The 26,503-nt window shown below is 36.8% G+C and overlaps 1 protein-coding gene across 5 annotated transcripts; it reads left to right on the plus strand.

Annotated features, from left to right (window-relative positions):
- The first annotated feature begins 891 nt into the window (after nucleotides 1-891).
- LOC129238707 (uncharacterized) lies at nucleotides 892-22,665 on the plus strand. Of its 5 annotated transcripts, none has more exons than XM_054873829.1 (6): nucleotides 892-1,170; nucleotides 19,903-20,202; nucleotides 20,272-20,398; nucleotides 20,502-20,645; nucleotides 20,724-22,016; nucleotides 22,075-22,665. In XM_054873829.1, the coding sequence occupies exons 2-6, from the start codon at nucleotides 20,032-20,034 to the stop codon at nucleotides 22,215-22,217; spliced, it is 1,878 nt and encodes a 625-aa protein (XP_054729804.1). In that variant the 5' UTR covers nucleotides 892-1,170; nucleotides 19,903-20,031; the 3' UTR covers nucleotides 22,218-22,665. The 5 variants fall into 5 exon arrangements, with proteins under 5 accessions (XP_054729804.1, XP_054729806.1, XP_054729805.1 ...); XM_054873831.1 differs by lacking the exon at nucleotides 892-1,170 and adding an exon at nucleotides 2,170-2,209; XM_054873830.1 differs by lacking the exon at nucleotides 892-1,170 and adding an exon at nucleotides 19,447-19,536.
- The last annotated feature ends 3,838 nt before the right edge of the window (nucleotides 22,666-26,503 follow it).

Genomic DNA, 26,503 nt, shown 5'->3' on the forward strand with positions numbered 1-26,503 from the left:
CGGTGAAAGCAAAATTAATAAAACAAAAAAAAAAAAACATTTTTCTAATAGCGGTCGCCCCTCGACAGACAATGGCAAACCTTCGAGTGTATTTCTGCCATAAAAAAGCTCCTCATAAAAAATATCTGCCGTTCGGAGTCGGCTTGAAACTGTAGGTCCCTCCATTTGTGGAACCACAAATAGGAGGAGGAGCTCGGCCAAACACCTAACAGAAGTGTACGCGCCAATTATTTTTATTTTTTTTTTTTTTTTTTTTTAGAGATGACCACTGTACATTGTTTTCTTGCAAAAAACTAAAATTTGGAAATTTATCTGCCAACAAGTAAGTCTTACGGTCTCTGCCTCAGGTCTACATCGACGTACATACGTATATTTACTATACTAAAGTACTTTCCCTTATTCTTCAAACTGAAGTCGCTTCTTATCAAACTGAAATCCATCTCATACAGTAAATAAATCATTTTCTAAATAATATAAGAAATCCTTTTAGTTTTGTCCATATATACAAAATCCAAAATTATTTCCACAATTATTATTTGTCTATAATTATTGCACCTTTAAATAAATAAATAAATTATCTTATTCTCGATTCTTCATATTCCTTGTACATTTTATTTTAATTCTACAAATTGAAATCTATGTGATGTTGCAATTTTTATTGACAGACCGTATGCAAGTTTGATATTTCACCAATACAACTTTGATATTATGACGTGATGCGCAGAACGAAATGTTTTTGGACCCCTCTCGACGCCGATTTTCTATCTATCATTCATGGTGTCTAACAGAGTCGCTCGGCTTTTGCCAACAGTTCGTGCGAGCAAAGTCAGCAAACGCTTGTGACAACGGCAGCAAGTCAGTTGCGTTTATACATCGCGAGGTATAGATTGTGCACGCTGGTTCATTAATTTTTTTGTCTTTTTGAATGTGATACGTCCAAACACGATATATAAGACAATTGAAAATGCTTCGCCTTGAATGGAAATTGAATTATTTTTTTACTTAAGCCCTCATAACGGTCCTTAGTGCTTGATTTATTTTAAAAGCTTTGATTTGATAAAGCAAAACAACATTAAAAACTACTTAATAAAGAGCAGCTGGTAAAAGCGAAGAGCGCAAATGTTAAGGCAAAAATGTTGCCCTACTCTGCCGGCACTGTGCACGACTGATGTACGTACATACATACATATTTATAATAGTGTAATTACTCTACGTAACTTAACAAACTTAAGAGCCAATTTGGCTCAAACTAGCTTGTATAAATGATTACGCAAGCCTTAAGAAACTTAGAGAGCTATGCATTTTGGATGCTTATGTTACGAAAACTGAGAGCGGTGGGAGAATCATGCTACCTATGATTCGCTTCTTTTTAATTCAATATTGAAGGCTACTTTGATGTGATATTAATATTTTGAATATATTAATTTGAGGGTTGAAAAATTATTAGGTCCGAGCTAATTATGAACGATAAGTTTACCATAAATATATATATCTGTTCCCCCTCCTTCGTCGAATGGATGACGCGAATTTTCGATTTTAAGTTTACCATAAACCATGAGAGGTTTATTTAATCTATACATTAAAATATGTGAGAAAATCAACTAACATGTATAAAAATAAATCATATGACTAAACGCGTAAAAAATAAGAAGTACCATCTAAGGTTGAATATATTGTTTAGTTCAGGGTTAGCAGAAACAAGGTTTAAAATTGGAGCTCTCTTAGCTAAGACTTAGACATAATTTTACATAACTAAGGTCAAATTATCGTACCAGCATCATTTGTTTAGTATAAACTCCACTTAACTTAGAAAACACAGAGAGATGCATTTTTTACCTATTTCGAATAATATTCCTCCAAATATGCTATACAACTACGTAAAATTTAAGACTTTTATGTGCTCTTATTTATTTGGAATGAGGCTGCATACGTAAGCTGATTTGACAGCCTGCGTAAATATCTCTAAGTTTTTACGTAACTCAAGTTTTCGACTAGAGTAATTACACTATAAGACTGCAGAGAGTAGTGGCAACATAGTCGAAAAGTATTAGCGAAATTGTCAATAACATTACCAATCGAAGGTGGAGAGTGTGTGCCGCGAGTGTTGGCAAATAATTGAAGTGAAGTGCATTAGAAAAGAGAGATGGGAATGAGTGAATTGTGTTTATTAATGATTAAAATATTTATAAACAACCAAAGAGCGAAAAATGTGAGATTGATAAGACATAAATATGCATATTTATGCATACACACATATATACATACATACAGATTATATTTTTATATGTACGCATGCAGATAAGTTGTTTTACTTTTCTTCCTACTTTTAAAGAGTTGAGTAAAATATGCGCTTTTTTGAGCTCGTTAGGACGCTGCCAGATTGTCTTAAATTGCATTTTTTCTGTTGCTCACAATATTTAAAAAAAGAGGTTCAGTAAGAACTATTTCTCTAAAGGACGGTAATACGAATTTTGGCATTTTTAAGTTTTTGTTTTATAGATATTAATGAGAATTTTGCTTATGTATTGGAAAATAAAGAGTAGAATATTTACATATAATTAACTCCTGTAAGAGTTCATTCGTTTTGCGTTTTAAGTCACTCACTTAAATCTTCGCTACTTAATCTGCACAACAATAACTCAGTATCTGAGCGGAGGGGCTTGTAAACAAAGAGCGAGAGCGCACCTCACTGCTTATGGTCACGGATAAGGGAGTACATCAGATGGGGCACTAACGGGCTCTTAGCGATTTTGAAGGAATCAACTAATTGGCTAAATAGATTGTGCTGTCATATCATGTTCTTTAGCTGTTTCGAATAATATTCTTCCAAATTAGCCTTAAAAAATAGACTTTTAATGCAAATGTAAAAGGCATCAAATTACAATTATAAAAATTAACATACGAAGTTTTGAAGTTCATCACATCTTTTATTAATTTCTTAAAAGTACAATACTTTAATATTTACAGGGTGGCTGATGAAAGCCGCTACCAAAAAAAATTGAATAACTTTTTTTCTTTTTAAGTTATCTGTTCCATTTTTGTTTTAATTTGCAGATTGATCTTTAAAATTTATTAAAATGGATAACTGGGACACGCAAATAAGAATTTGGATAGTCCGCCGCTATCACGCACTGGAGTCCGTAGTTTTGGTACAGAGAGAGTACAGGCGGATGTTTGGCGGCGATCCCCCGAACAGATGGACCATAATGAGACTGGTGACTAATTTTGCTGAGCAAGGAACAGTCGGAAGAAGGCCTTATCATCGAAACCCACCAGTTCGGACGGAGGAAACGATCGCTGCTGTAGCTGCAGCTATACAAAGCAATCCAAGGGTTTCAACAAGAAGCTTATCTGCTCAACTTGGTGTCAGCCGACAGTCTTTGCAAACAATAATGCACAAAGATTTAGACTTATTTCCCTACAAAATTCAAATGGTTAACAAACTGAATGCAGCAGACTTGCCGATTCGCTTGGAATTTTGCCAGAAGATCCTGCAAATGGTGGAAGAAGACCAAAACATGTTAAACTGCCTTTTCATGTCTGATGAGGCCCATTTCGATTTAAACGGCAATGTGAACAAACAAAATTGTCGAATATGGAGTACTTCTAACCCACAGATACTCCACGAGACGGAATTGCATCCTCTTCGCGTGACAGTGTGGTGTGCGGTTTCTTCACGCTGTATTGTCGGGCCTTATGTTTTTGAAGAAAATGGTCACACCGTTACGGTTACTGGAGACCGTTATTTGAAAATGCTGAAAGAATTTTTCTATCCAGAACTACGCCGAAAGAGAATTCCTTTCAACTCTGTGTGGTTTCAACAAGATGGGGCAACGTCTCACATAGCCCAGACTGTTATGACAGAGTTGCGACGAAAATTTCCCAATAAACTAATTTCAAGAAACTCCGAATTTCGTTGGCCCCCCAGGTCGCCTGACCTTACTGCACCTGACTTTTTCTTGTGGGGTTTATGTAAACAAGAAGTTTATAAAACAAAGCCAACAAATTTGGATGAACTAAAACAACCCATTCGGGCAACAATTGCGGCTATTCCTGTCGCAACTCTCAAAGCAGAAATGAACAACTTTTTACTAAGATGCCGCACTTGTGTCAACGAGCATGGGGGGCATTTAAATTCAATTATTTTTAAAACTAGTTAAGCTACATTTAATAAAATTTAATGACCTTCAACTTGAAAAAAAAAAATAAATGAATTCCATACACTAAAAAAAAAGTTATTTGAGTTTCTTAATGTAGCAAAATTCATCAGCCACCCTGTATTACTAATGTAAAAAAAAAATAAACTTACAGTTCGTTGTTACTTAGGTATGCCAAAAAATGTTGACGCTTATTTGATAAAAAATGTAAATTAAATACATATGTATGTATTTTTTATTTCTAAACCAGAAAATATGATAATATCCAATTTGTCCATTTCATTACATACATATGTTTACATTAAAAGTATGTAAATTATATTTTTTTCTAAATGTCGTGTTTAGGAACATTAAAAATACTAATTTCAGCTTCTAATTTTTGAAAATATTGGAAAATTTAGAAGGTGGTAGATTTTAACCTCAACGTAGTAGAAATGCAATTCAGTCAAAAAAGGTGGAAAATCTACCACAAACGTAGTGTAGTCTGCTCACTGCTGTGTGCAAGGCGGCTGTGTGCAAAGAAAACGAGAGAATGTTAGTGTCATTCTCTTATAGACATGCATTTATGACTCTCTGCATTACGCTAGGCTGTTATTAACAGCAGTTATGTTAATAGAGGGTCCGAACGCCGGTTGTAAAAATGTAGTGCAGTGTTATTGAAATACGAAGCTTCGATTTCGCACATTAATGATATAATATTTAAATTTATTTCCAGTAGTGATCTGTTCGCCCCTTGCTTTACACGTGTGTATTTGAATAGTATATTATTATTTTTTAAAAATATTTGTGGATATATGCATGTACAGTAGGTTCTGTTTTTATGCGGCTTTTTTTTATGCGGTTTTGAAATAGTGCGGTTTTTTTTTAAATTACAAAATGCATGTCGACCTATCAGGAATTGTACATATAAACAAGATTCTAAACCAGCTAAGCAAAAACTCATCACAGATTACATCAGAAATGCTAACCCTACAAGTATGGAAGATATATAAAGATATAGTTTTCAAAGATACAATATTTTGTTTATGCGATTTTATTTAATTATTTCAGATTCATGCGGTCTATGGAACGTATCTATAGTAATAATATGGGACTAGTGCCCTTTTTTATGCGATTTTATTACATTATTTCAGATTTATGCGGTTTTAGCATTTGAAACGTATCTATAGTTTTACTATAGAACTAGTAGCTTTTTTTATGCTGTTTTTTTTTTATGCTGTTTCTTGCGGAACGTATCTACCGCATAAAAACAGAACCTACTGTATGTGTAAAATATGTGGCTTATTGTTTTTGAAATGCCATTCCTTTGCACAAGTTTGGTTTCTTTAGTGGCCCCATAAAATGATTAAAAAGTAGTTTTTTTCGAAAACACCATGCAGTATCTAAACTTTTAATGAAAATTAAATCTACTATTTCGCTGTCTTGAGTAAGTTACTAAGTATGTGGGCAATAATATTGAGAAAGCTGCAAAACGTGTGAAAACCCCTTCAGTGATAAACATTTTTCATATACTATGCATAGATCCATATACGTATATGAGTACGTGTATGTCAAATAATTAGTATACGTATGTATGTATATTAGGCCGGGTCGATTTGTGGGGAGGCAAAAAAATTGCCCATTGCTCTGTGAAAATTATATTCTAGGGATCAAAATCAGAAACTTTGCCGAAGGAACCATACCTCTAAAACGAATTTTGATGTCCCCCAATTTGGGTCGAACTTTTTAGTTTCTTTTCTCATGTAAAGGCCAAAAATGGTGATATTTTGAAATGATTGTATGGGGAACCCCCAAGGGAGTTCCAGGGGGTGTGCCACTGGCATGGGTGGATCGGCCGTCCAAAGTTAGTGGGGGTCGGTCATACATTTGGACTCGATTGGAGCACTCTAAATGGGTCAAAGTGGGATTTTTCGTTCGACCCAAATTGGGGGACATCAGAATTCGTTTTAGAGTTATGGTTCCTTCGGCAAAGTTTCTTATTTTGATCCCTAGAATACCTAGAGGCCTTGTGTTTATTGGGCTCCTGGGCTTAAAGGCATAGAGAGAAATGAGACAGCGGATGGAATAGCTACAGAAGGCGCGAGATTTGCAAGGGATCTAATAAGCCAGGTAGTTAAAACCCTGCGCTCAATTCAAAAAAAACTAGAGGAACGAATGCTAAGAAAGGCAAAAGGGAGATGGCTTAGCTTAGCCAACTGCATAGTCGCCAGGCTCACGCATATGATGACAAGTATACTAAATCGGATCGATAGGAGGAACTGTAGAACTTTAGTTAGTATATGGACACTAACAGGACACTTCTCAGTTGCGGCACACGCTTAACCCTTAACGACATTTGCGGGAAATGTAATGAGGTGGGTACAAGAGAAACCCTGGAGCATCTTCTATGCTACTGTCCGGCTCTCTCGAAAACTAGACTATGCTACCTGGACGCTCTCAGCTTTTGATGCATATGTTTGCTAAATGGTACTCTGATCTGGTATCGCTATGGACCAAAATGGTCTCTGCGTGGCTTCAGAAAGCCAGTATAACCGAACCTAACCTGCACTCGGAGCGCTATTAAAAAAAGCCTTTTCCATCATTTGGGGGTTCATGCCCGGGATCTCGAGCACGGTTTACGGTGGGCATACAAATTATTAAATAAAATATTTAAATAACTGTTTACGGCCAAAAATTCTTTTTATTTTAAAAATTTCGTCTGCGGCCTTAATCAAATGAATCAAAAATTATCAGTTTTCGAATTACCACTTGTAGGTTTTAATTTAAAGAAGGGTTTTTTAACAATAAGTTTTCTTATAACATAGTGAAAATTTTGGCAAAACGGCTTTTTTTTTTTTGGCAAAACAAATAGAAAATATTTGGCCTTAATCAAGTGAAGGAGAGTGTATTTAAGAAGTACGGTGTCACAAGAGCGGTTGAATAGGGCAGCTTTTTAGGTCTAATAGGGACTTAAATCCCCGCTGTAGAAAGAATTAAAAAAAAACTGGCTGAAAGCAAGCTGCGAGTTTAAATCAAATTATACGATTCTTATTTTCATATCACTAAATGTCTTGATCAAAAACAACAGTTGCCGAGAGTGGACGTTTTGAACTTGTGCTCTAAATGAAGTATCTATTTTAACAATTTTAAAGTGTCAATTAAACCAAAAGTTACCGTGACTAGGTACCGGCGATCGGATACCAGTCTTAGACATCAGCAAAATCATTTGGAACAAATAGATAAGTAAACAAATAGATAAGTAAGCAAAACAAAAAACAAAAAAACAAAACAAAAAAAAAAAGAAAAACTGAAACAATTGCGGCAGAGAGAGGAGAGCGGCCTCCAACTGTACTTGTTTATCATAATTAAATACTGTGCGGCGCGCCACCTATGCACTGCCATAGAAATCTTAACACCACCTGCATTATCGACGCCAGGGCTGCCATCTAAATAAAAATATAAAAAAATGAATTTGCAAAGAACACCTCCACCGGGCGGTGGAAATGCGTTAAAAAATCGAGCCACTATTAATACACCATCTATAGGAGGAAATCTATTAAAAAAACAAGAAAATATAGAGAAAGAAGAAATTAAAAATTTATCGAAACAACTACAAAATATGCAACAAATTTGTGCTGAACTAAAAAATGAGCTACAACAGCTAAAAACAGAAAACGCTAAACTAAAAGCTCAAACTGTAGTCACTAGTAAAACCAACAGTGCACAGCAAAATAAAACACCACCTCAATACGAAACCGATGAAGAAGAGCTAGATCGAGAGACGGACTGGATCTTAAAAAAGCGTCCATCTAAAAAACGAAAAGCTGTCAATTCACCTGAACAAATAGGCTCAAATTCAAATTTGAGTACAGTAATAGCCAACAATAAAACACCACAAGATGATAAAAAAGCCCCACGTCCGCCACCAATTATGGTAACAGCTGAATGTGAGTACCAAAAACTGTTCAGCATTGTAAAAAACGGGTCTAGCAATGCGTTCTCTATTAAACTTCTGAACAATAAGATCTATAAAATAAATACATTTGATCCAGATGATTATAGAAAGACTACAAAGTCGCTATCAACACAAAACATTTCTTGGTGCACTTATGAAAATAAGCAAACAAGACCAATAAAAGTTATAGCAAAAAATCTTCATCATTCGTGCGATCCTACTGATATCATACAAGATCTTAAAAAACAAGGCCTAAAAATCACTAATGCAGTTAACAAGCTAAAATGGAAAACAAAGGAGCCACTAGATATGTTTCTACTCACATTCGAATCAATTGAAGATATTAAAAAGATATTTGAAATAAAAACAATCTTACATGCGGTTGTCAAAATTGAAGCGATTAAACAAACAACATTAATTCCTCAATGTAAGTCATGTCAGTCCTACGGACACACTCAAAATTATTGCGGCAAACAGCCACGCTGTGTCAAATGTGCGCAGAAGCACAAAACAATCGACTGCACAAAATCAAAGGAGCAGCTGCCAAAATGCTGCAACTGTGGAGAAGCACACCCTGCTAGCTACAGAGGCTGCATAGTAGCCAAAGAACTACAAAAAATTCGCGATAAAAAAATCGGACAGCGGAAAAATAACACTGAGACTGAAAGCCAAACTAAAGGAAAAGAGAAAAATAAAGATGAAGCTAGTACAAAATCAATATCGCATAAACCAATACCAATTCGAGCTCCAAGCAATCTACCAACCTATTCACAAGTGGCAAAAACTAACGAAAATGTCACTACACATGAAGAAAATATACTTTCAAAAATATTGCAAAAGCTAACAGAACAACAAGAATTTAACAAATCACTGGAGCAAAGGTTGCAAAATCTTGAATTTAAAATTTATCAGTCAATTACACATGCCTAACTTTTTAAAAATAATGTTATGGAACGCGAACGGCCTCCCAAAGCACCAGCATGAATTGGAAATGATTCTCAATTCAGAAAAAATCGACATTTGTTTAATTGCTGAGACGCATTTCACTAATCAAACTTTTTTCAAGATCAAAAACTTTGAAACTTACCACACTATTCACCCAAGCAACAGTGCACGAGGCGGAAGTGCCGTAATTATTAGAAGCAATATTAAACACTACGAACAAGAAAAAGTCAGCACCAATGAATTCCAAGCCACCACCATCACAATTAATGCTGGAGGTGATCTAGCATTGACAGCTGTTTATAGTCCTCCAAGGCACCAAATCAAATACGATCAATATGTCCATCTTATTGAGCGTCATAAAACAAAATTCATTATGGGCGGTGATTTTAATGCTAAACATATCCATTGGGGATCTAGGCTAACAACCACTAAAGGAAGGGAGCTCTTCAAAGCGCTTCAACAAACAAACTGTAACACTGCATCTTCATGGATGCCAACGTATTGGCCATCTGATCCACAAAAAAATCCGGACCTTATCGATTTCTTCATCACCAGAAAAGTCTCCAGTGCATATCTTAATATTGAAAATGGGCTAGACATGAGTTCAGATCACTCGCCAGTCTATCTAACTGTCAGCGAAACGGTAGTGTTACGTGATCCAGTTCTCAAATTAACTAGTCAATTTACCGACTGGGATTATTTCCGCAAAATGTTAGAAGAATCTGAAGACAATACGTTTCCAATGGAATCAACAACACAGATAGATGACGAAGTTTTAAAACTGACGAGAGAAATACAACACTCTGCTTGGTCGAGCACACCTCCTTTAATGAAAATTTCCGCTGGCCACAAATACACAAAAGATATAAAAGAAATGGTGCTAAAGAAGCGAAAAATGCGGCGTAGGTGGCATCAAACAAGATCACCTGTTGATAAAGCAGCTTTGAACAAAGCAGCGAAAGATCTCAGCCATAAAATTAAAGAATATAAAAATCAATCATTTACAAACTACGCACAGCAATTAAATAATAAAAGAGACACAAACTACTCACTATGGAAATGCACCAAAAAGCTTAAACAGCCAGCTAACCATAATCCACCAATCAAAAGAGACAATAATGGGTGGGCGAAAACCAACATAGAAAAAGCAAGCTTATTTTCAGATTATCTAGCAAAAATCTTTACACCCAATAGCGACACATCACCAATATTAAATAATGATGGCATAGCCAATGATGATTATGGCGATATAGTACCCATAACTGAAGATGAGATGTGCGCCGAGATACAAAAGTTGAAGTCGAAGAAATCTCCAGGGTTTGATTTAATAACTGCCGAAGTCCTCAAACAAGTTCCACGAAATATCATTACTAAGCTAACAAACATAATGAATGCTTGCTTTAAGCTGCAATACTTTCCAATCTATTGGAAAATAGCTGATGTCATCATGATTCTAAAACCAGGAAAGCCTCCAAACGATGTAGCATCATATCGACCAATTTCACTGTTGCCCATCTTATCAAAACTGTTGGAAAAATGTTTGATAAAGCGCCTGAGCAATATCATAGAAAACAAACAAATAATACCAACACACCAATTTGGATTTCGCGCGCGCCACTCAACTATTGACCAAATTCACAGAATTACGCGTATCATCGAGAACACATTTGAAGAAAAAAATGTGTGTTCGGCTGTATTTCTCGATGTCTCTAAAGCTTTCGATAAAGTATGTCATGCTGGCTTGCTGTGGAAAATAAAGAATGTACTGCCAAAAACATGTTTTAATATCTTAAAAACCTACCTGTCTGAGCGCTATTTTCGCGTCAGATACAAAGATGAGTTCTCTGAACTGAAAGAGATTAAAGCTGGTGTGCCGCAAGGAAGTGTGCTTGGTCCCCTTCTCTATCTACTTTTTACTCACGATCTGCCAAACAGCAGAAATTGCTTTACAGCAACATTTGCTGATGACACTGCAATACTAACCGTCGGAAAGACAGAAATAGAGTCTACTGCACAACTGCAGCTTGCTATCAATAAAATATACAATATACATAAACAGCATTAAAGTACCATACTCTAATACAGCAAAGTATCTAGGTATGACGCTCGATACGAAACTTAGGTGGAGTGCGCACGTGAAAAAGAAAAGGGAAGAACTGGACCTAAAATTCCAAAATATGCATTGGCTAATGGGTAAGCAATCAGCGTTATCCGCACACAATAAAATACTGCTTTACAAACAAGTTCTCAAACCTATCTGGACCTATGGGATTCAGCTATGGGGATGCACCAGCTATAGTAATACAGCGCATATACAAAGATTTCAGACTAAGGCACTCAAGCATGCAGTTTGCGCTCCATGGTATATTAGGACGCAAGACCTAGAACGTGACCTCAATATTGATTCGGTTACGGCAACCATAAAGAAATTTGCAAAGTCGCACGCAGAGCGACTAAGCAAGCATGTGAACAATGAAGCCTTGATTCTTAACGATAATACAAAATGGAAACGAAGGCTCAAACGTAAAAAACCTCTAGATTTAAACTAATAAATAAATAAAAATCAGTTAAAGTATGAATTGTATTTTGCTGAGGATTAACTCAAATTATTTGTTGTAACAAAACTCTACAAAATTGCTCGTTAGTATATATACCTATGTATGTAATGTTATACTAGTTGCAATGAAAATACTAATAATAAAAAAAAAAAAAAAAAAAAAAAAAACTAAATGTCTTTATTTGTTCCATTGCGATATGGATTTAATTTCTTTTTCATCCAAAAATGTTTCCTCTTTGTTTTATTATTAATATTCTATTCTTTTTTCTATTCACTTCACTTTCGAAACCGTAGAGAGTGATCAAAATGTTTTAGAGGGAGAAGGAAAGTCTAAATATTAGTCAAGGCAGCTCACCAAGTGTTTGCTTTAGTCAAAAAGATTACACAGGTCTGCATGGTTTATATGAACTTTTCTCATTTTAAGAAAATTGTTGGTAAAAACCTAAGTTTTGGGTACTTTTACAACATATTTTCCCAAGAACCTGACGTGGTGGAGGCTCCAATCAACATATATACAAATGTAAAAATTAAAGCTTGAATCTTACATATATTAAATAATTGGTGCTTAAATCCTTTGTGGGTGTTTGGGAGAGCTCCTCCTCCGATTTGTGGTGTGCGTCTTGATGTTGATCCAGGAATGGAACAAAAAAAAACTTGCTGCTTCGACAGGTTGGTCCAGAAGAAAAGGGGTATTAGGTGCGCAGGTTTGATGGTAGTGTGAAATGTTGGTTAGTATCGCGCGGAGTGTCTTTACATGCTGGACATATGTTGGGTATGTCGGGGTCAATTCTGGATAGGTAGGTGCTTAGTTTGCTACAGTATCCCCAATGTTATAGTGCTAAAGTTACGCGCGTTCTCGACTCGTTGGACTCCGAATATGGCACTCAGGGGTCGGGAGTTTAAGAAAGTTGTGAGTGTCTCCCAATTAATGCCATTTGGCGTGTCTAAACACTGCTCGTCCCAGTAGTTGTCGGTTCGTTTTGTCCTGGATCTCGTCGGATTAGTTGAAGAGATGCCTCCTGATGTGCTTGGGAAGCAGCTCAGGTTCAAGCTGGTATCTACAGGGGTGAATCATACGGTAACTGTTTGCCGAGTTTTTGTTGTACTCATTAACTGGGAGCATTTATGCCGGTGTTGTTAGCAGAACATCAGGAGACATCCCGTAGCTGTCCGAATTGGAATGCTTTGGCAGCAGAAGAAGTTAACAATCCCTTCGTCATGAAGGCTTTTTGTTAACTAACCCTTAAGTTTTCCAATAGGCGCTTATTTATAGCTGATGATCTGAATCTATTAAGACTACATTCTTAAACGAATATAACTGTATTTTTCCTTTCATCTTGTATCTTTCTTTTTCCTTTTGATCCTCGAGGTTAGAAATATCTCCCTTTACCAATCCTAATAAACCAATAGATAATTTGCCCAATTCTTTCGATTTTTTACAATTTAATTTTGAAATGAAAAAACAATGCGCATGATTTCAATAACTTTTCGTATGGTTTTGTTTATGGCTTCTGACGATTGACTTGGTAAATCACTTTTCTTATTCACCATAGAGGTTGAAGCCCGAAATTTTGAAGATTTAATCCCCGATTTGCATAAAAAAATGATTTTGAGTTATGAAAATTTTTATTTTGACTTGTCTCTTTGGGTACTGCAGCTGTCCAGTTCACAAGTGTCAAATTTGGTACACGAATGTCGACATTTGCAAAAATTATAAATCTTCAGATAGGGTGATTAATTTTGCGCCACCTTGTATAAGACCCCTGATTTTTTAGTCCCAGATCCGAGTTATCTTGCGGTGGATATGCATATAGATTCTCTCCTTATCCCATTTTCTTTGTTTGGTCCAAATATGCAAAAAAATCGAACAAGCGGATTTTCCAAAGGAGGACAGAAATGCCAATGCATATTTTTTATTTGAAATATATTAGGAAGGAGTAAGATTTTTCCTTTTTTCTTCAAGGGGATATCAATTCCACAAATATAATAATTTGGTGAGCTTTGACAATCAAGCACCAATCAGCTGATGAAGCAACACCACCTTGTATTTGATTTTATTTGTAAAGAAACCGTAAATTGTAAAGAATCGATAAAGGATTAGCGAATATAGTAAGCATTTACAGTTTTGCGATGAAATGACATCTTCTTCTTCTTCTTCTTCTTCTTAATTGGCGCGATAACCGCTTACGCGATTTTGGCCGAGTTTAACAAAGCGCACCAGTCGTTTCTTTCTCGTGCTAACCGGCGCCAATTGGACACACCAAGTGAAGCCAAGTCCTTCTCCACCTGATCTTTCCAACGCTGAGGAGGCCTTCCTCTTCTTTTGCTACAACCAGCTGGTACCGCTTCGAATACTTTCAAAGCCGGAGCGTTTGTATCCATTCGGACGACAAAGCTTATACAGCTCATCGTTCCATCGCCTGCGATATTCACCATTGCCAACGTGCAAAGGTCCAAAAATCTTACGCAGAATCTTTCTCTCAAACTGTCCAAGCGTGGCTTCATCGGATGTTGTCATCGTCCATGCTTCTGCGCCATACGTTAGGACGGGAATGATGAGAGTCTTGTAGAGTGTTAGTTTTGTTCGTCGAGAGAGGACTTTACTGCTTAGTTGCCTACTTAGTCCAAAGTAGCACTTGTTGGCAAGAGAGATTCTACGTTGGATTTCAAGGCTGATGTTGTTATCGGTGTTAATGCTGGTTCCTAAATAAACGAAGTCTTTTACAACCTCGAAATTATAACTGTCAACAGTGACGAGGGTGCCGATACGCGAATGCGCCGACTGTTTGTTTGAAGACAGGAGGTACTTCGTTTCGTCCTCACCACCAGACCCATTCGCTTTACCTCTTTATCCAGTTTGGAGATGGCGAAACTAACAGCGCGGTTGTTAAGGACGATGATGTCAATATCATCGGCATACGCCAACAATTGTACGCTCTTATAAAATATTGTGCCTGAGCGACTAAGTTCTGCGGCTCGTACGATGCTCTCCAACATCAGGTTAAAGAAGTCACACGACAGCGAGTCACCTTGTCTGAAACCTCGTTCGCATATGCTTGGACATGAAAACCGAGTTCCTGCATCTCCGCTAGATTTTTCACTCTGGTAAGCGTGTTGATTTCCACTAACACATGTATAGTTTGATAAAATATCTGTATATCTATTCTTCAGCACTTGCCAATAAAACAAATAAAGTATTCCTTTTCGATTCCATTTTCACGAATAATTAAATTCTTTGTTTTATTATCTACTTTTGACACATGTTTTATGTTCCTAAACGCCGTTTTCATGCGAAGCTATTTTATGCAAAGCATGGTTGCAATTAAAATCTGCTTTGCATTGCATACACATTTTTTAGAGTTATGCATTGCAAATTTGAGTTTAGGAAGTCGACTATAGTGATGAATTTGCCATTTCCGCGATGCGATATTTTTCAAAGGTCGTTTATGTAAAATTTATAGATAATATCAAGGCTCAAGATTTTGTTATCAACTCATACAAATGAAAGAATTTATTTTATTTAATTTCAAATTAGAATGAGATTTCATATATGAATCATAAAGTTGGCACAGTAAATACCTGCCTAATTAGCCTTATCTATGCATTTTGTATATTTAATTGATCATTTTGATAAGATAACGAAAACTGCACAATTTATGCAAGCGAATTCAGTTTTTATTCACTTTGACGCTGTAAAGGTAACGAGACGGACAAAATATTCAATTATAGTTTTTCTGAAGATTTTGTTTCAACCAAATAATTTCTTTCGGTAAAGGCCAACATCTATTTGCAGTAAAATAAATAAATAAATTAATTTTTTATCGTAAGGAGGTACTATAGTGGCTGTTTAAAAGGCTTATTTCAGAATTGTGAAATGTTATACAAGAAAGTGCTAAATTCAGTCCGAACCGAACTTTAAGTAATCGCACACATTTTAGTCGAATTTAATTTTGGCTGACTGTAAATTTTTGGAATCAAACAAACTCATAGACAACGAGAGTTGTAGCTTGTAACCAAGGATGATCGAATACAAGGTATTGTATCGAATCACGGGGGGTTTGTCATCAGAATTGTAACCGATTATTCAACACGTATTCCTACGCTCTTCCAACCAGTCGTTGTTCAGACGGCAACGAAGTAACATAAGCAATGATTGCGTCAATTTTTTCGAACATCGGCAACACAATTTCAGTTTCTGTCGGTCTCTGTCATAAACACACTGCTGCTATAACCCTCGTATTATGCCAGCTTTGCATTCTGCACATCGTAGCTTGTAACTTCATGTGAATGGTAAAAAAATGGTGTAAAAGTATTTGGAACCCTATTTCCATTAATTTTATGACTACAACTGCTGAGGCGTAAGCTGGTGTGTTGCCGACTTCCTTGACTCAAACGAATGCCAAACACGAAAAAATATACCCATCTGGCTGAAATTTGGTGTGTGTTCTTCCAAGAAATGCTACTAACTAAACATAACCTCGATACGCGCTAATAATGCCATCTCGCTGACCTTTTTAAACGATCTTCATTCCTACATATCCTCGAAAGCATAGTTCTCCATTTATCTCTTATTGCTTGTGACAGATTTATAAGTAGAATTAGCAGAAAATATAACTGAAATATGTACAACATTTTTCAAATACAGCCCGCGAAAAAACTATAGAATTACAAAAATTTTACCAGTTTCAACTACTTTTCTTTGGTTTTTTTAATTATTATTATTTTTCTATAAAAATATAGTTTATTCTACAATAATTGTCATATAAATAAAAATTTCAAAATTTGTACAAAATTCACAAAAATTCGAAGACTTTCATCAAAATTTCAAACTTTTAATCAAAATTGATCTTATTTCTTTGTGGAACAATAAAATTCTAGGCTGCAGATTTTTGATTATATGGCGGTTGGAAATTGTATATTTATGTATAAGCTAATTGAATTGAAAACTAAAAAAAAAAATGCCTTTAATAATAAAAATTGATTTTGAATTATAAAAGACTAAAAATTTTGAAAATAAATAAAATAAAAATTAAAGAAAGGATGGCACATTTTCTCCTTATAATCAAAATTTCGTGTATTCGTTTTATGGAAAAAGGTGCAACACGGTCAACGAAACATGATTAAAAATGAGCAATAAAAAAAAAGAATTAGCAAAAATGTTCAAACTTTCATTTTTCTGATTAAAATTTGAGAAATTTTTATTAAACTTTATCGATTTTTTATGAATTTTTTATAAAGTTTTAAACTTTATACGAAGGGTGCCTTTTATATGTCGTGATTAGAGAACAAAAACAAATTTTAATCATCGAAAATCACTTTATTGCTTTTCAAAATACTCTCCATGAAGATCTATACACTTTTGCATGCGGTTGAACCAATTGTCGAAGCACTTTTGTCCCTCTGAATGAGGTACCGCCAAAACATGCATTCTGAATGCCACAACCGCTTCTTCAGGTGTCGAAAAACGTTGACCTCTCAGTTTGTTTTTTACGTACGGGAATAAAAAGAAGTCATTCGGTGCCAAGTCAGGACTATACGGCGGATGACCCATTAATTCGATGTTTTGGGTGCTCAAAAATGCAGTTGTTTGAGCCGATGTGTGAGAGCTCGCATTGTCCTGGTGAAGAGTGATCCGTCTTTGGCGATTGGTTTTCCTTATTTCTTGGAAGACAACTGGCAAACAAATGGTTGTGTACCACTCAGAATTTACTGTTCTGCGTTGTTCTAGTGGTACGGTTGCGACATGTCCAGTTTTTCCGAAAAAACAGGCGACCATTTGCTTGGAAATGCTTCGTGCGCGAACAACTTTTGTTGTATTTGGCTCATCTTGAAACACCCATACAGTCGACTGCTGTTTACTTTCGAGCTCATACGCGTAAATCCATGATTCATCACCGGTCACGATGTTATAGACGTGTTTCGAAGCCCCGCGATCGTATTTTTTGAGCATTTCCTTCGACCAATCGACACGAGCCTTTTTTTGAGCGATTGACAAATTGTGTGGGATCCAACGCGAACAAATTTTTTTGACAGTCAAATGTTTATGCAATATTGAATGTATGCTGGTCTCACCAATGCCTAAGATTGTCTCAATCTCACGATAAGTCACATGACGATCTTGCAATATCAGTTCGCGCACAGCATCAATGGTTTTCGGAACAACAACTGATTTTGGACGACCTTCACGAAATTCGTCTTGGAGTGAACTACGACCACGATTGAATTCACCATACCATCGATAAACACTGGTCCTTGATGGAGCTTCATCGCCAAAAAATGAATTAAGTTCATCCATGCAATGTTGCTGAGTTAATCCACGTCGAAAGTTGTAAAAAATAATCGCACGAAAATGTTCACGATTTAATTCCATTTTTGGACCGAGATGAATCTTTTAAGTTACTGTAAACAACACAAATAGCGCTGGTATTTCAAAACGTTCTGAGTACGTAAAAGCCAAAAAATGTCAAACTTTGCGATACAGCTGTCAGTTGCCAGATTGCAACACCAGGGTTGCCAAATCCCGACATATACAAGGCACCCCTCGTATTTATAATATATGATATTTGCATGGAGCTCGCTTTACTTCAGAAAGGCGAACTAGACAAAATGTGTCGCCTCATTAAAGCACAATATGCAGGATTTCACTGTACAGTCGACGGAGAGCCTTATCTAACCCAATTAAACTTACGGCAGGAATTCGGCAAGACTGCATCCTTTCGGAATTCCTGTTTCTTATCCATATTGTCGAGGTACTTATCGCAGCTATATACTGGAAGCTTGGAGGAGGCATTTTATGGCATCCAATACGCTTGCAGAACCTGGAAGATCCAACTTATGCGGACTTCATAATGCTTCTCTCCAGCCAAAAAAACTATATGCAATCAAAACTGGACACTTTAGCATCCCACGCAGCAAACATATATACATATTGAGTTGTTAAATAAGTTCATAGCGATTTTATATAATATATTATATATATTGTTTTTTTACAACGATTCGTTTGCTGCTTACCCTTTGCTAATATTCATTTGATATAACTCTTTCTGCTCTACAAAACTATCAGGTCAGTCCATAAGTAACGAAGTGGCATAGGCGAGTTTACAGCACGTAAATGGTTTGTAAAGTTAAAAAATGGCGACTCTGACGTCGATGACACGTCCCGCAGCGTAAGGCCTTCTGAATTCGATGAAAAACGTCTCAAATCACATTTGAAGGAGAACGGCCGCCAAACCAGTCGTGAATTGGCGATAAAAATGAACTTCGATTATAAATCGATTCTCAATCACCTTCATTCAATGGAATTTACCGAAAAATTGGGAGCCTGTGTGCCTCAAAAGCTCAACGAAAAAACAAAGAAAGTCGCCTTAAAATTCCTTCTCGCATTCTCGTCCGCAACATTGAGCAACACACTGTCACACCGACTCGTCACGGGAGATGAGAAATGGTGCCTATTCATCATTATAAAGCAACGAAGGGAAATATAGTACAATCCGGATTCTCATCCAAAGATCATGGTATGTGTTTAGTGGGACTAGAAGGGCATATTGCACTGGTAAATGCTCGAAAAGAATGCCACGCTCAACAAGGAGCTCTACATTGCCCAGCTACACTGCGTGAACGAAGCTATTCGACCGAAAAGACCTGATCGACATGGTTAAACCATACTCCTTCACGACAATGCCAGACCACAAGTTGCACAAGTCGTCAAAGCCGCACGCCAAGAGCTCGAATGGGAGGTCCTTCAGCTTCCGCCGTATTCTTCGGACCGTGCACCGACCTATTACCATCTTTCTGCTCAAACTATATGAAGGGCGTTACCTTCGATAACAAAGAGCTCCTTAAAAACTGGCTCAAAAACTTTTTTGACACCAGATCAGGCGATTTTTGGTGGAACGGCATCAATAATTTGGTCGAGAGTTGGGAAGAGGTTGTAAACAGCGACGGTGAATATATAAATAAACCCCAAAAACGATTTTGAATAATTGAAATCTTTATTTTGACTTTTACGCGCTCCATCGCTTGATTGTTCGTCTTCTGCAGCTTTCCAGTCCACAAGTATCAAATATAATTGACATACGACGCCATTTGCAAAAATTATAAATCTTCGCCCCTATTGCTTTATAATGCGCCACTTTATTAATTTTGCGTAGTATAGTTTTTTCGCGGATTAAACCTCAGATGGAACAATTAGGGTGCATTTTACCAACAGAAAATATTTTCTTTTTGACTAACCACACTTCAAAAGCATTCATACAAGTAACTGCTTCCGGAATACAAGTCCGGAAAATTATAAAAACTAGCAAATCGAGTTTTATTTTAGATTTGCCTTGCAGACCTCGTAATATAACTCAATCGTTCCGGGAATTTACATATACACCTACATCCATTTATATAATACGCTTACAAATACAAAAACACATACACATATATACACAAAGATGGCTTTAAAGGACTCTACATCCGCTGAGAAGAACAATGCATCCGTCTATCACACAACTACAGTGCCAAAAAAGCCAAAGCGGCGTGACAAAAGTGATTTGGGACCCAATTTCGTGGCGCCCGATGGCGGTTGGGGTTGGGTGGTTTGCATAGCAGCCGGACTGAGTAATGTAAGTTTCTGCGCATTGCACTTACTGTTTACTTATTATATTTTATTCCAGTAAAGTTTTCTTCCTCAGCTTTGCATGTACCCTCCCCTGCAACAATATGGTATGATTTATCGACAACGTTTGGTGTACTTGGGATTCTCCGCCAAAGAGACTACGACAATAGCGAATGTTATGCTGAGCGTGTCGTCATTAGTGGGTAAATATAAATTGAATATGTAGTACTTTGTTTCATAATTAATTTGAAAAACATTTTCTCTTAATCATGGCGTTCGATTTTTGTCATTTTCAATTTCCTTTAGGCATTGTCAATGGTGCCATGTTTCGCCGCTTCTCATTTCGTCAGGTGGCCATCACCGGCAGTCTTTTGATATTCAGCGGAATTTTACTCACATCTTGGTGTACCACATTTTGGCATTATATTCTCTGTTTGTCAATTATATATGGTAAGTATGTGTCTCCATCGCTTATGGCTCCATTCTGTTCTGAATCTGGATTGTTCTGCTTCTTTTACTCCAAAACAGGTTTGGGTCAAGGCCTCAACGTGAGCGCCTTATCACTGGCTGTGAATACATACTTTAAAAACCGTCGTCGACGTGCAACTGCTTTTACCTGGACTATTACGGGTTTGGGGCCCATTATATTTCCACACTTCACTTCCCTTATATTGATATACTACGGTGGCCAGGGCACAATTCTAATTTATGCAGGCATTTCGTTGAATACGCTTTTGTGCGCTTTGACGCTGCAGCCGGTATTGTGGCACTCACCAAAACCGCAAAACGTTGCCGAGGAGGAGGTTAATGAGACAACGAAATCGCTGTCAATTCCTATTAGTGCCAATGAATTGGAATATGAATGTAAATACTGCCGGTATATGAAGCGCGATCGGGTCAGTGTGGTCGCACCGCTATACCCCATCGACGACAATGAGTCGGATACATATAGTTACGAGTTTACCGAACCCGGCACTCCTCTGATGTCACGTGCCAACGATGGCTGGTTCGGCTCAAAGTCATCGCTGAACAGCTCAATACGCTTGAGAAATAGAATAGTACGCCATCTGTCGCTGAAAGCACCAATCGCTGAGGCGGAAAGGGATGGCGATGAAGATGATGATGCTGAGAAAGAGACGTTCAATTTGGAGAAGCCTAATCAAGTGAATATCGAACTTGCGCAACACGTTAATCGCACTGAAGAATTCCGTTGCACCTGCGCAGAGGAGAAGGCCGCACTACAAAAGCTCACCACTGATGAATTGCAGCATGAACAAGAAAAGTTGAAAGCGGCCGAAGAAGCTGAGGAATTAGTGCGGGAGAAAATGAGCTTTAGACAGAAAGTAGTTAAATTTTTCGATTTAGATCTGTTGAAAGATTTCACTTTTGTCAGTTTGGCACTCGGCATGACTGTGATGATGTTCGCCGAGATAAACTTTTCGATTTTAATACCCTTCATTTTAGATCAATATGGTTACAACAATAAACAGATCTCTACTGCCTTGTCCATGCTAGGTGGCATGGACATTTCTGTGCGCTTCCTGACACCCTTCGTGCTAGAAAATGTTAAACTAAGCAATCAAGTGTTATTTGCTTTCGGTATCATCGCAATCTCGCTAGGTCGATTGCTGATTACAATAACCGACTCATACTATGTGACACTGGGACTATTTGTGCTCATTGGTTTCGGAAGGGGCTTCCGCACAATCTTCTCATCCCTCATTATACCCACGTATGTGCCTTTGAAACGTCTGCCAGCTGCATCTGGTCTACAACTTGTCTGCAACACTTTATTCTCGCTGTCCTTCGGGCCGCTTTTAGGTAAGAATCTGTGCGAAATTCAAACTTTCTGCTCCTAACCATGTTTTGCCATTTCCAGGTGTCATTACCGATGCAACAAGTTATACAATGACAATCCACTTTCTCAATTTGCTGACTTCTCTTGCTTTGTTAATGTGGCTGTTGGAGTATTTGGTGCGTCGCATGCTTGGACTGAAGCCTAAAACAACAATGGAGGACTAGCAGAATATTTAATAGTAATTTTAAATTGTTATTTAGAAAGATTTAGTTCATAACTTGTATATATGTACTTACATATAATGTGTGCCCCAAAAAGGGCTGTCTATTTTGAAAAGAGCTATTTTGTAATAGGCGAACGCACAGCGCTGTTCTTTGACAACAGTCAGGTGTGAGAACTGAGATTTAGTCAATTAAATTGTGAATATTGTGATCCTGTAGGTTTGCTGCTTAAGTATTTTTTGGAAGGAACTTAAAGGATATGGAATTATCTGAAAGAGTCGGCACTGTACCATAATTGCCTGTGAAACCTGGGCAAAAGGACCAACCTCACTAGACGGTCATTATGGTGTATTACATTCTAATTACAACATAACATTCTTATTACAAGAAAAACAAAAACTTCAGAACTTTTACAAAGAGAAGCACTGCGTTATTTCGCTATTTCTAAATAGACGGCTTGTACTTGTGCTTGGCCGAGCTTCTCCTCCTATTTGTGGCATGCGTCTTAATGTCGTTCCACAAATGGCGGGACCTACAGTTTCAAGCCGACTCCGAACGGCACATATTTTTATGAGGAGCTTTTTCATGGCAGAAATACACTCGGAGGTTTGCTATTGCCTGCCGAGGGGCGACCGCTATTAGAAAAATGTTTTTATTAATTTTGCTTTCACCGAGATTCGAACCAACGACCTCTCTGTGAATTCCGAATGGTAATCACGCACCAACCCATTCGATTACGGCGGTAATTATTATTACTTATTAAAAATAGCGTAAGATTTTTGTCTGTCCGTTTGTTAGTCTGCCTGTAAAATATATAATTTTAATGTAACGGCTGCATATTGGTTTCAGCAGGGATAAGAGCTAGTTCCCCACACAGCATCACAATGGACCATGAGCCTAAGTGTGTCTTACAGTGGACCACCGATTCAACCTAACCTAACCTAATGTAACGGTGATGTTTCCCCGAAAATTAAGTTTTTTCCTCCTATTGCAAGTGCACACATACATCTGCAGTAATTTAATCCCTATTTTCTGAATTCGATAATAGAAAATTAGGATTTTATTTGGGTCTAAACCAATAAATACTACTACATGCATTAATTTGATCTGTACAAAAGTATAAAAACAAAAAAATATATATTTCTTTAAACGAATGTTTTTATTAAAGAAAACATAATAGAGATGTTATCAGAGCAAAGGTAAGCATTTGCCATGTTTTATTAATTTTTTAGTATGTAGGGAGAACCTTCGGAAAAACAATCAGTTATTGAAAAAAAAACTTTTCTGGGGGCAAATTTGATTCTAAAATGCGTGTAATCGGGTACTGTAGTACAGTATTTTGTGCGTGGCTACCATTTTGCTAGCCCCAGGCTCGAAACCCACTGTGGTCCAAACCCAAAAAAAGGATGTGTATATGTATATACATATATATGTTGTATAATCGCTGAAATATAGGCATATATATAAACTATTCAGCCGATTTTGTTGATTCGATAGTTTCTATTCAATATTTGTGAAATTTAGTAAGAGGCGTGACAACCACAATACTCTTCTTCATGTAGGAGTTATGGCCAAATTGTTGCAAATTTCTTATTTCGAATTTTTTTTTTGCTTAGTACATTTTTTTAATAATATCCCAAATGTAGGCCCGTTCACAAATCTATTTATTCTGCAAAAATTCCTCTCACGCCTGTATTATTAAATTAAAATAAATTTTAGTTTTATTTAATAGCAGAAGCCCCAAAGTAGAGGTTTCGGTAATTTCAGGCATATTTTTTTAAATTAAAATAATTAAATACCATTTAAAAACAATTTGAAATCTGCTTGTTAGCCTATAAACTATAACCTATGACCTCAACCTGCTTACTGAAGCATTGCAGGAACAACTTCAAGGTACTGGCCTCAAGATCAATGCTAGAAAAACGAAATCACTGCATCTTAATGAGGTCACATCAGAGCCGGTTGCAGTGGACGCACAACAGTACGAAAGCGTAAAGAAAATTCTCTGCCTTGGCTGGATCGTCATCCCCGAAGGAGGCCCTGAGGTTGATGTTGAGAGTAGGAGTACTAAGGCTATTTCATCTCTTAACATCCTCGCGCCTTTGTAGCAAAATAACAACATCAGCCTTCATATCAAATTGCTCATATTTAACACGAATGTGAAATCTGTCCTCCTATGGAAAGTAACCGCTGCAATCAGGAGTCATCGTATTTTGCGAATTTCCGTACAATTTCCAATCACCGGGATTCGAACCTACGTTCTCTCTGAATTCCGAATAAATAAAAGTTTGTGTTTCATTTTTTTCAATTAAATTAAATTTGACGGAAATGTTTATACATACATACCTACACTTTAGGCCGGGTCGATTTGTGGGGAGGCAAAAAAATCGTCCATTGCTCTGTGAAAATATATTCTAGGGATCAAAATAAAAAACTTTGCCGAAGGAACCATAGATCTTTAACGAATTCTGATGTCCTCCAATTTAGGTCGAACTTTTTAGTTTCTTTTCTATAACTCACTTAAATTAATTTTTTCATTTACATACATATGTTCTGACTAAATAAATTTCTTAAGAGAAAAAATAGATATTATTATAAATAAATAATGAATATTATTATAAAATAAAAATAAAGAAAAAACATAGCCATTTAGCTGATTTTAGCTACCCAAAAGTTCGACCCAAATTGGGGGACATTAGAATTCGTTTTAGAGGCATGGTTCCTTCTGCACAGTTTCTTATTTTGATCCCTAGAATACGATTTTCACAGAGCAATGAGCGATTTTTAAATCGTCTTGCCCTACTATACATATATATAGGTTTGTATTTATAGTAAAGTCACAGATAAGGTTTAGGTTAAAAATTTAAGTTTTTATGAAATAATAGAAAATCGGCCGTCCTCATTGCAATTTGAAATGCGACTCCCGTCTCTTGAAACAAACCCGAAAAAACCTTCTCCCGATTTCCGATGTTGCTAACGAAGGTTGCCAAGACACGAAAGTGGGGCTAGAGATTACACCATTTCCACATATATATGTCCGTGTGGTCCATACGCTATTTGAGAACAACTTGAGAGTATAACTAATTAGCTTTTATTTTGAATAAAATTTGCACAACACAAACTTTTTACACAACATTAACTTATTATATATCTAAAAAATCATTTAATAAAATTTCCATTAGCTGCAATAACCTCCTCGAGTCGGGTCCGGAAGCGATTGCATGCCCGAAGCAAGTGCTCCTTATGTATATTGACAATAACTGTAATAATTGCCGCCTTCAGAGAAGAAATGGTGCCATGAGGATGCTTATTTGTTTCATGCTCCACTACGCCTCATACTTAGTAATACAGGGCACTAAGGTCTGGGGAGTTAGGCGGCCATAAGTTCGGTGCTATGTGGTCATGGACATTTTCAGCCATCCAATTTTATGTCGTCATGGGTGGGTGTGAAGGACGCCTATACTATCAACCCAGGGTTTCACTATTGTTTCTAGAACTTCGATATATGCAGCAGAATCCACTTGAAATCTTTGAGGGAAGAAGTGTGGTGGCATGGCATATCCTTTGTGGCGCACAAAACCTAAAACCAAACAGTGGCTGGGAACTTCGTGGCAGGAACTTTTTAGGATTGGAAATTAAATTTGCTATTTTTTGTGAATTTTGTACAGAGTGTGAGTCTTGGATTTATATGGCTTTTGTTATACAAAATATTATGTGTTACATACCTCCTTACTTATATTTCTTTGGGGGCCCATAATTACTGCTGATATGTATATTCATGTCCGGGAAACAGTTCTTAAGCCCTGGACGAACGTCATTGGTGCACTAAGAGAATTTGCCGCATATATATAGATACCCCCTAGCCACTACTACAGTCCCCCTAATTATTAGTGTGCTAATATGATAATCATAATTTACATGAATGTAGGCGCTTCAGGTTATTGGCGTTAACAGTAGATATATTGAATATTACAATATCAACTTTGATCAATGCACCGAACTGCGTGCAAATATTGTAGAATTGTTTTCGAGCACATATCCGATTTAATTTTTGAGTGCAATACCAGTGACTTGACCGAACACAAATTATTATAATATCTTTCTCTTCATACACTGGAATAGATTATTTAAAAAATATCTGGCATAACATAGGAAGTGGGAAACTTATGGAGAGAGGGGAGGCAAATTTTCAGAATACAATATTCATTCGAATTTGATACGCGTTTTATGTTACGCTGCCAAAATAACAGAGTATTGTTTTATTTATTTTTACCGGCATCAGGTACAAC

The sequence above is a fragment of the Anastrepha obliqua genome, chromosome 2 (assembly GCF_027943255.1).
Source record: "Anastrepha obliqua isolate idAnaObli1 chromosome 2, idAnaObli1_1.0, whole genome shotgun sequence".
Taxonomy (NCBI): Eukaryota; Metazoa; Arthropoda; class Insecta; order Diptera; family Tephritidae; genus Anastrepha; species Anastrepha obliqua.

Excerpts from the sequence above, each read along its gene's own strand:
- LOC129238707 (XM_054873829.1), top strand. The coding sequence starts at position 20,032 with ATGGCTTTAAAGGACTCTACATCCGCTGAGAAGAACAATGCATCCGTC. Across the intron at positions 20,203-20,271 it reads TAGCAGCCGGACTGAGTAAT|CTTTGCATGTACCCTCCCCT; the intron begins GTAAGTTTCTGC and ends TTTCTTCCTCAG. Across the intron at positions 20,399-20,501 it reads GAGCGTGTCGTCATTAGTGG|GCATTGTCAATGGTGCCATG; the intron begins GTAAATATAAAT and ends AATTTCCTTTAG.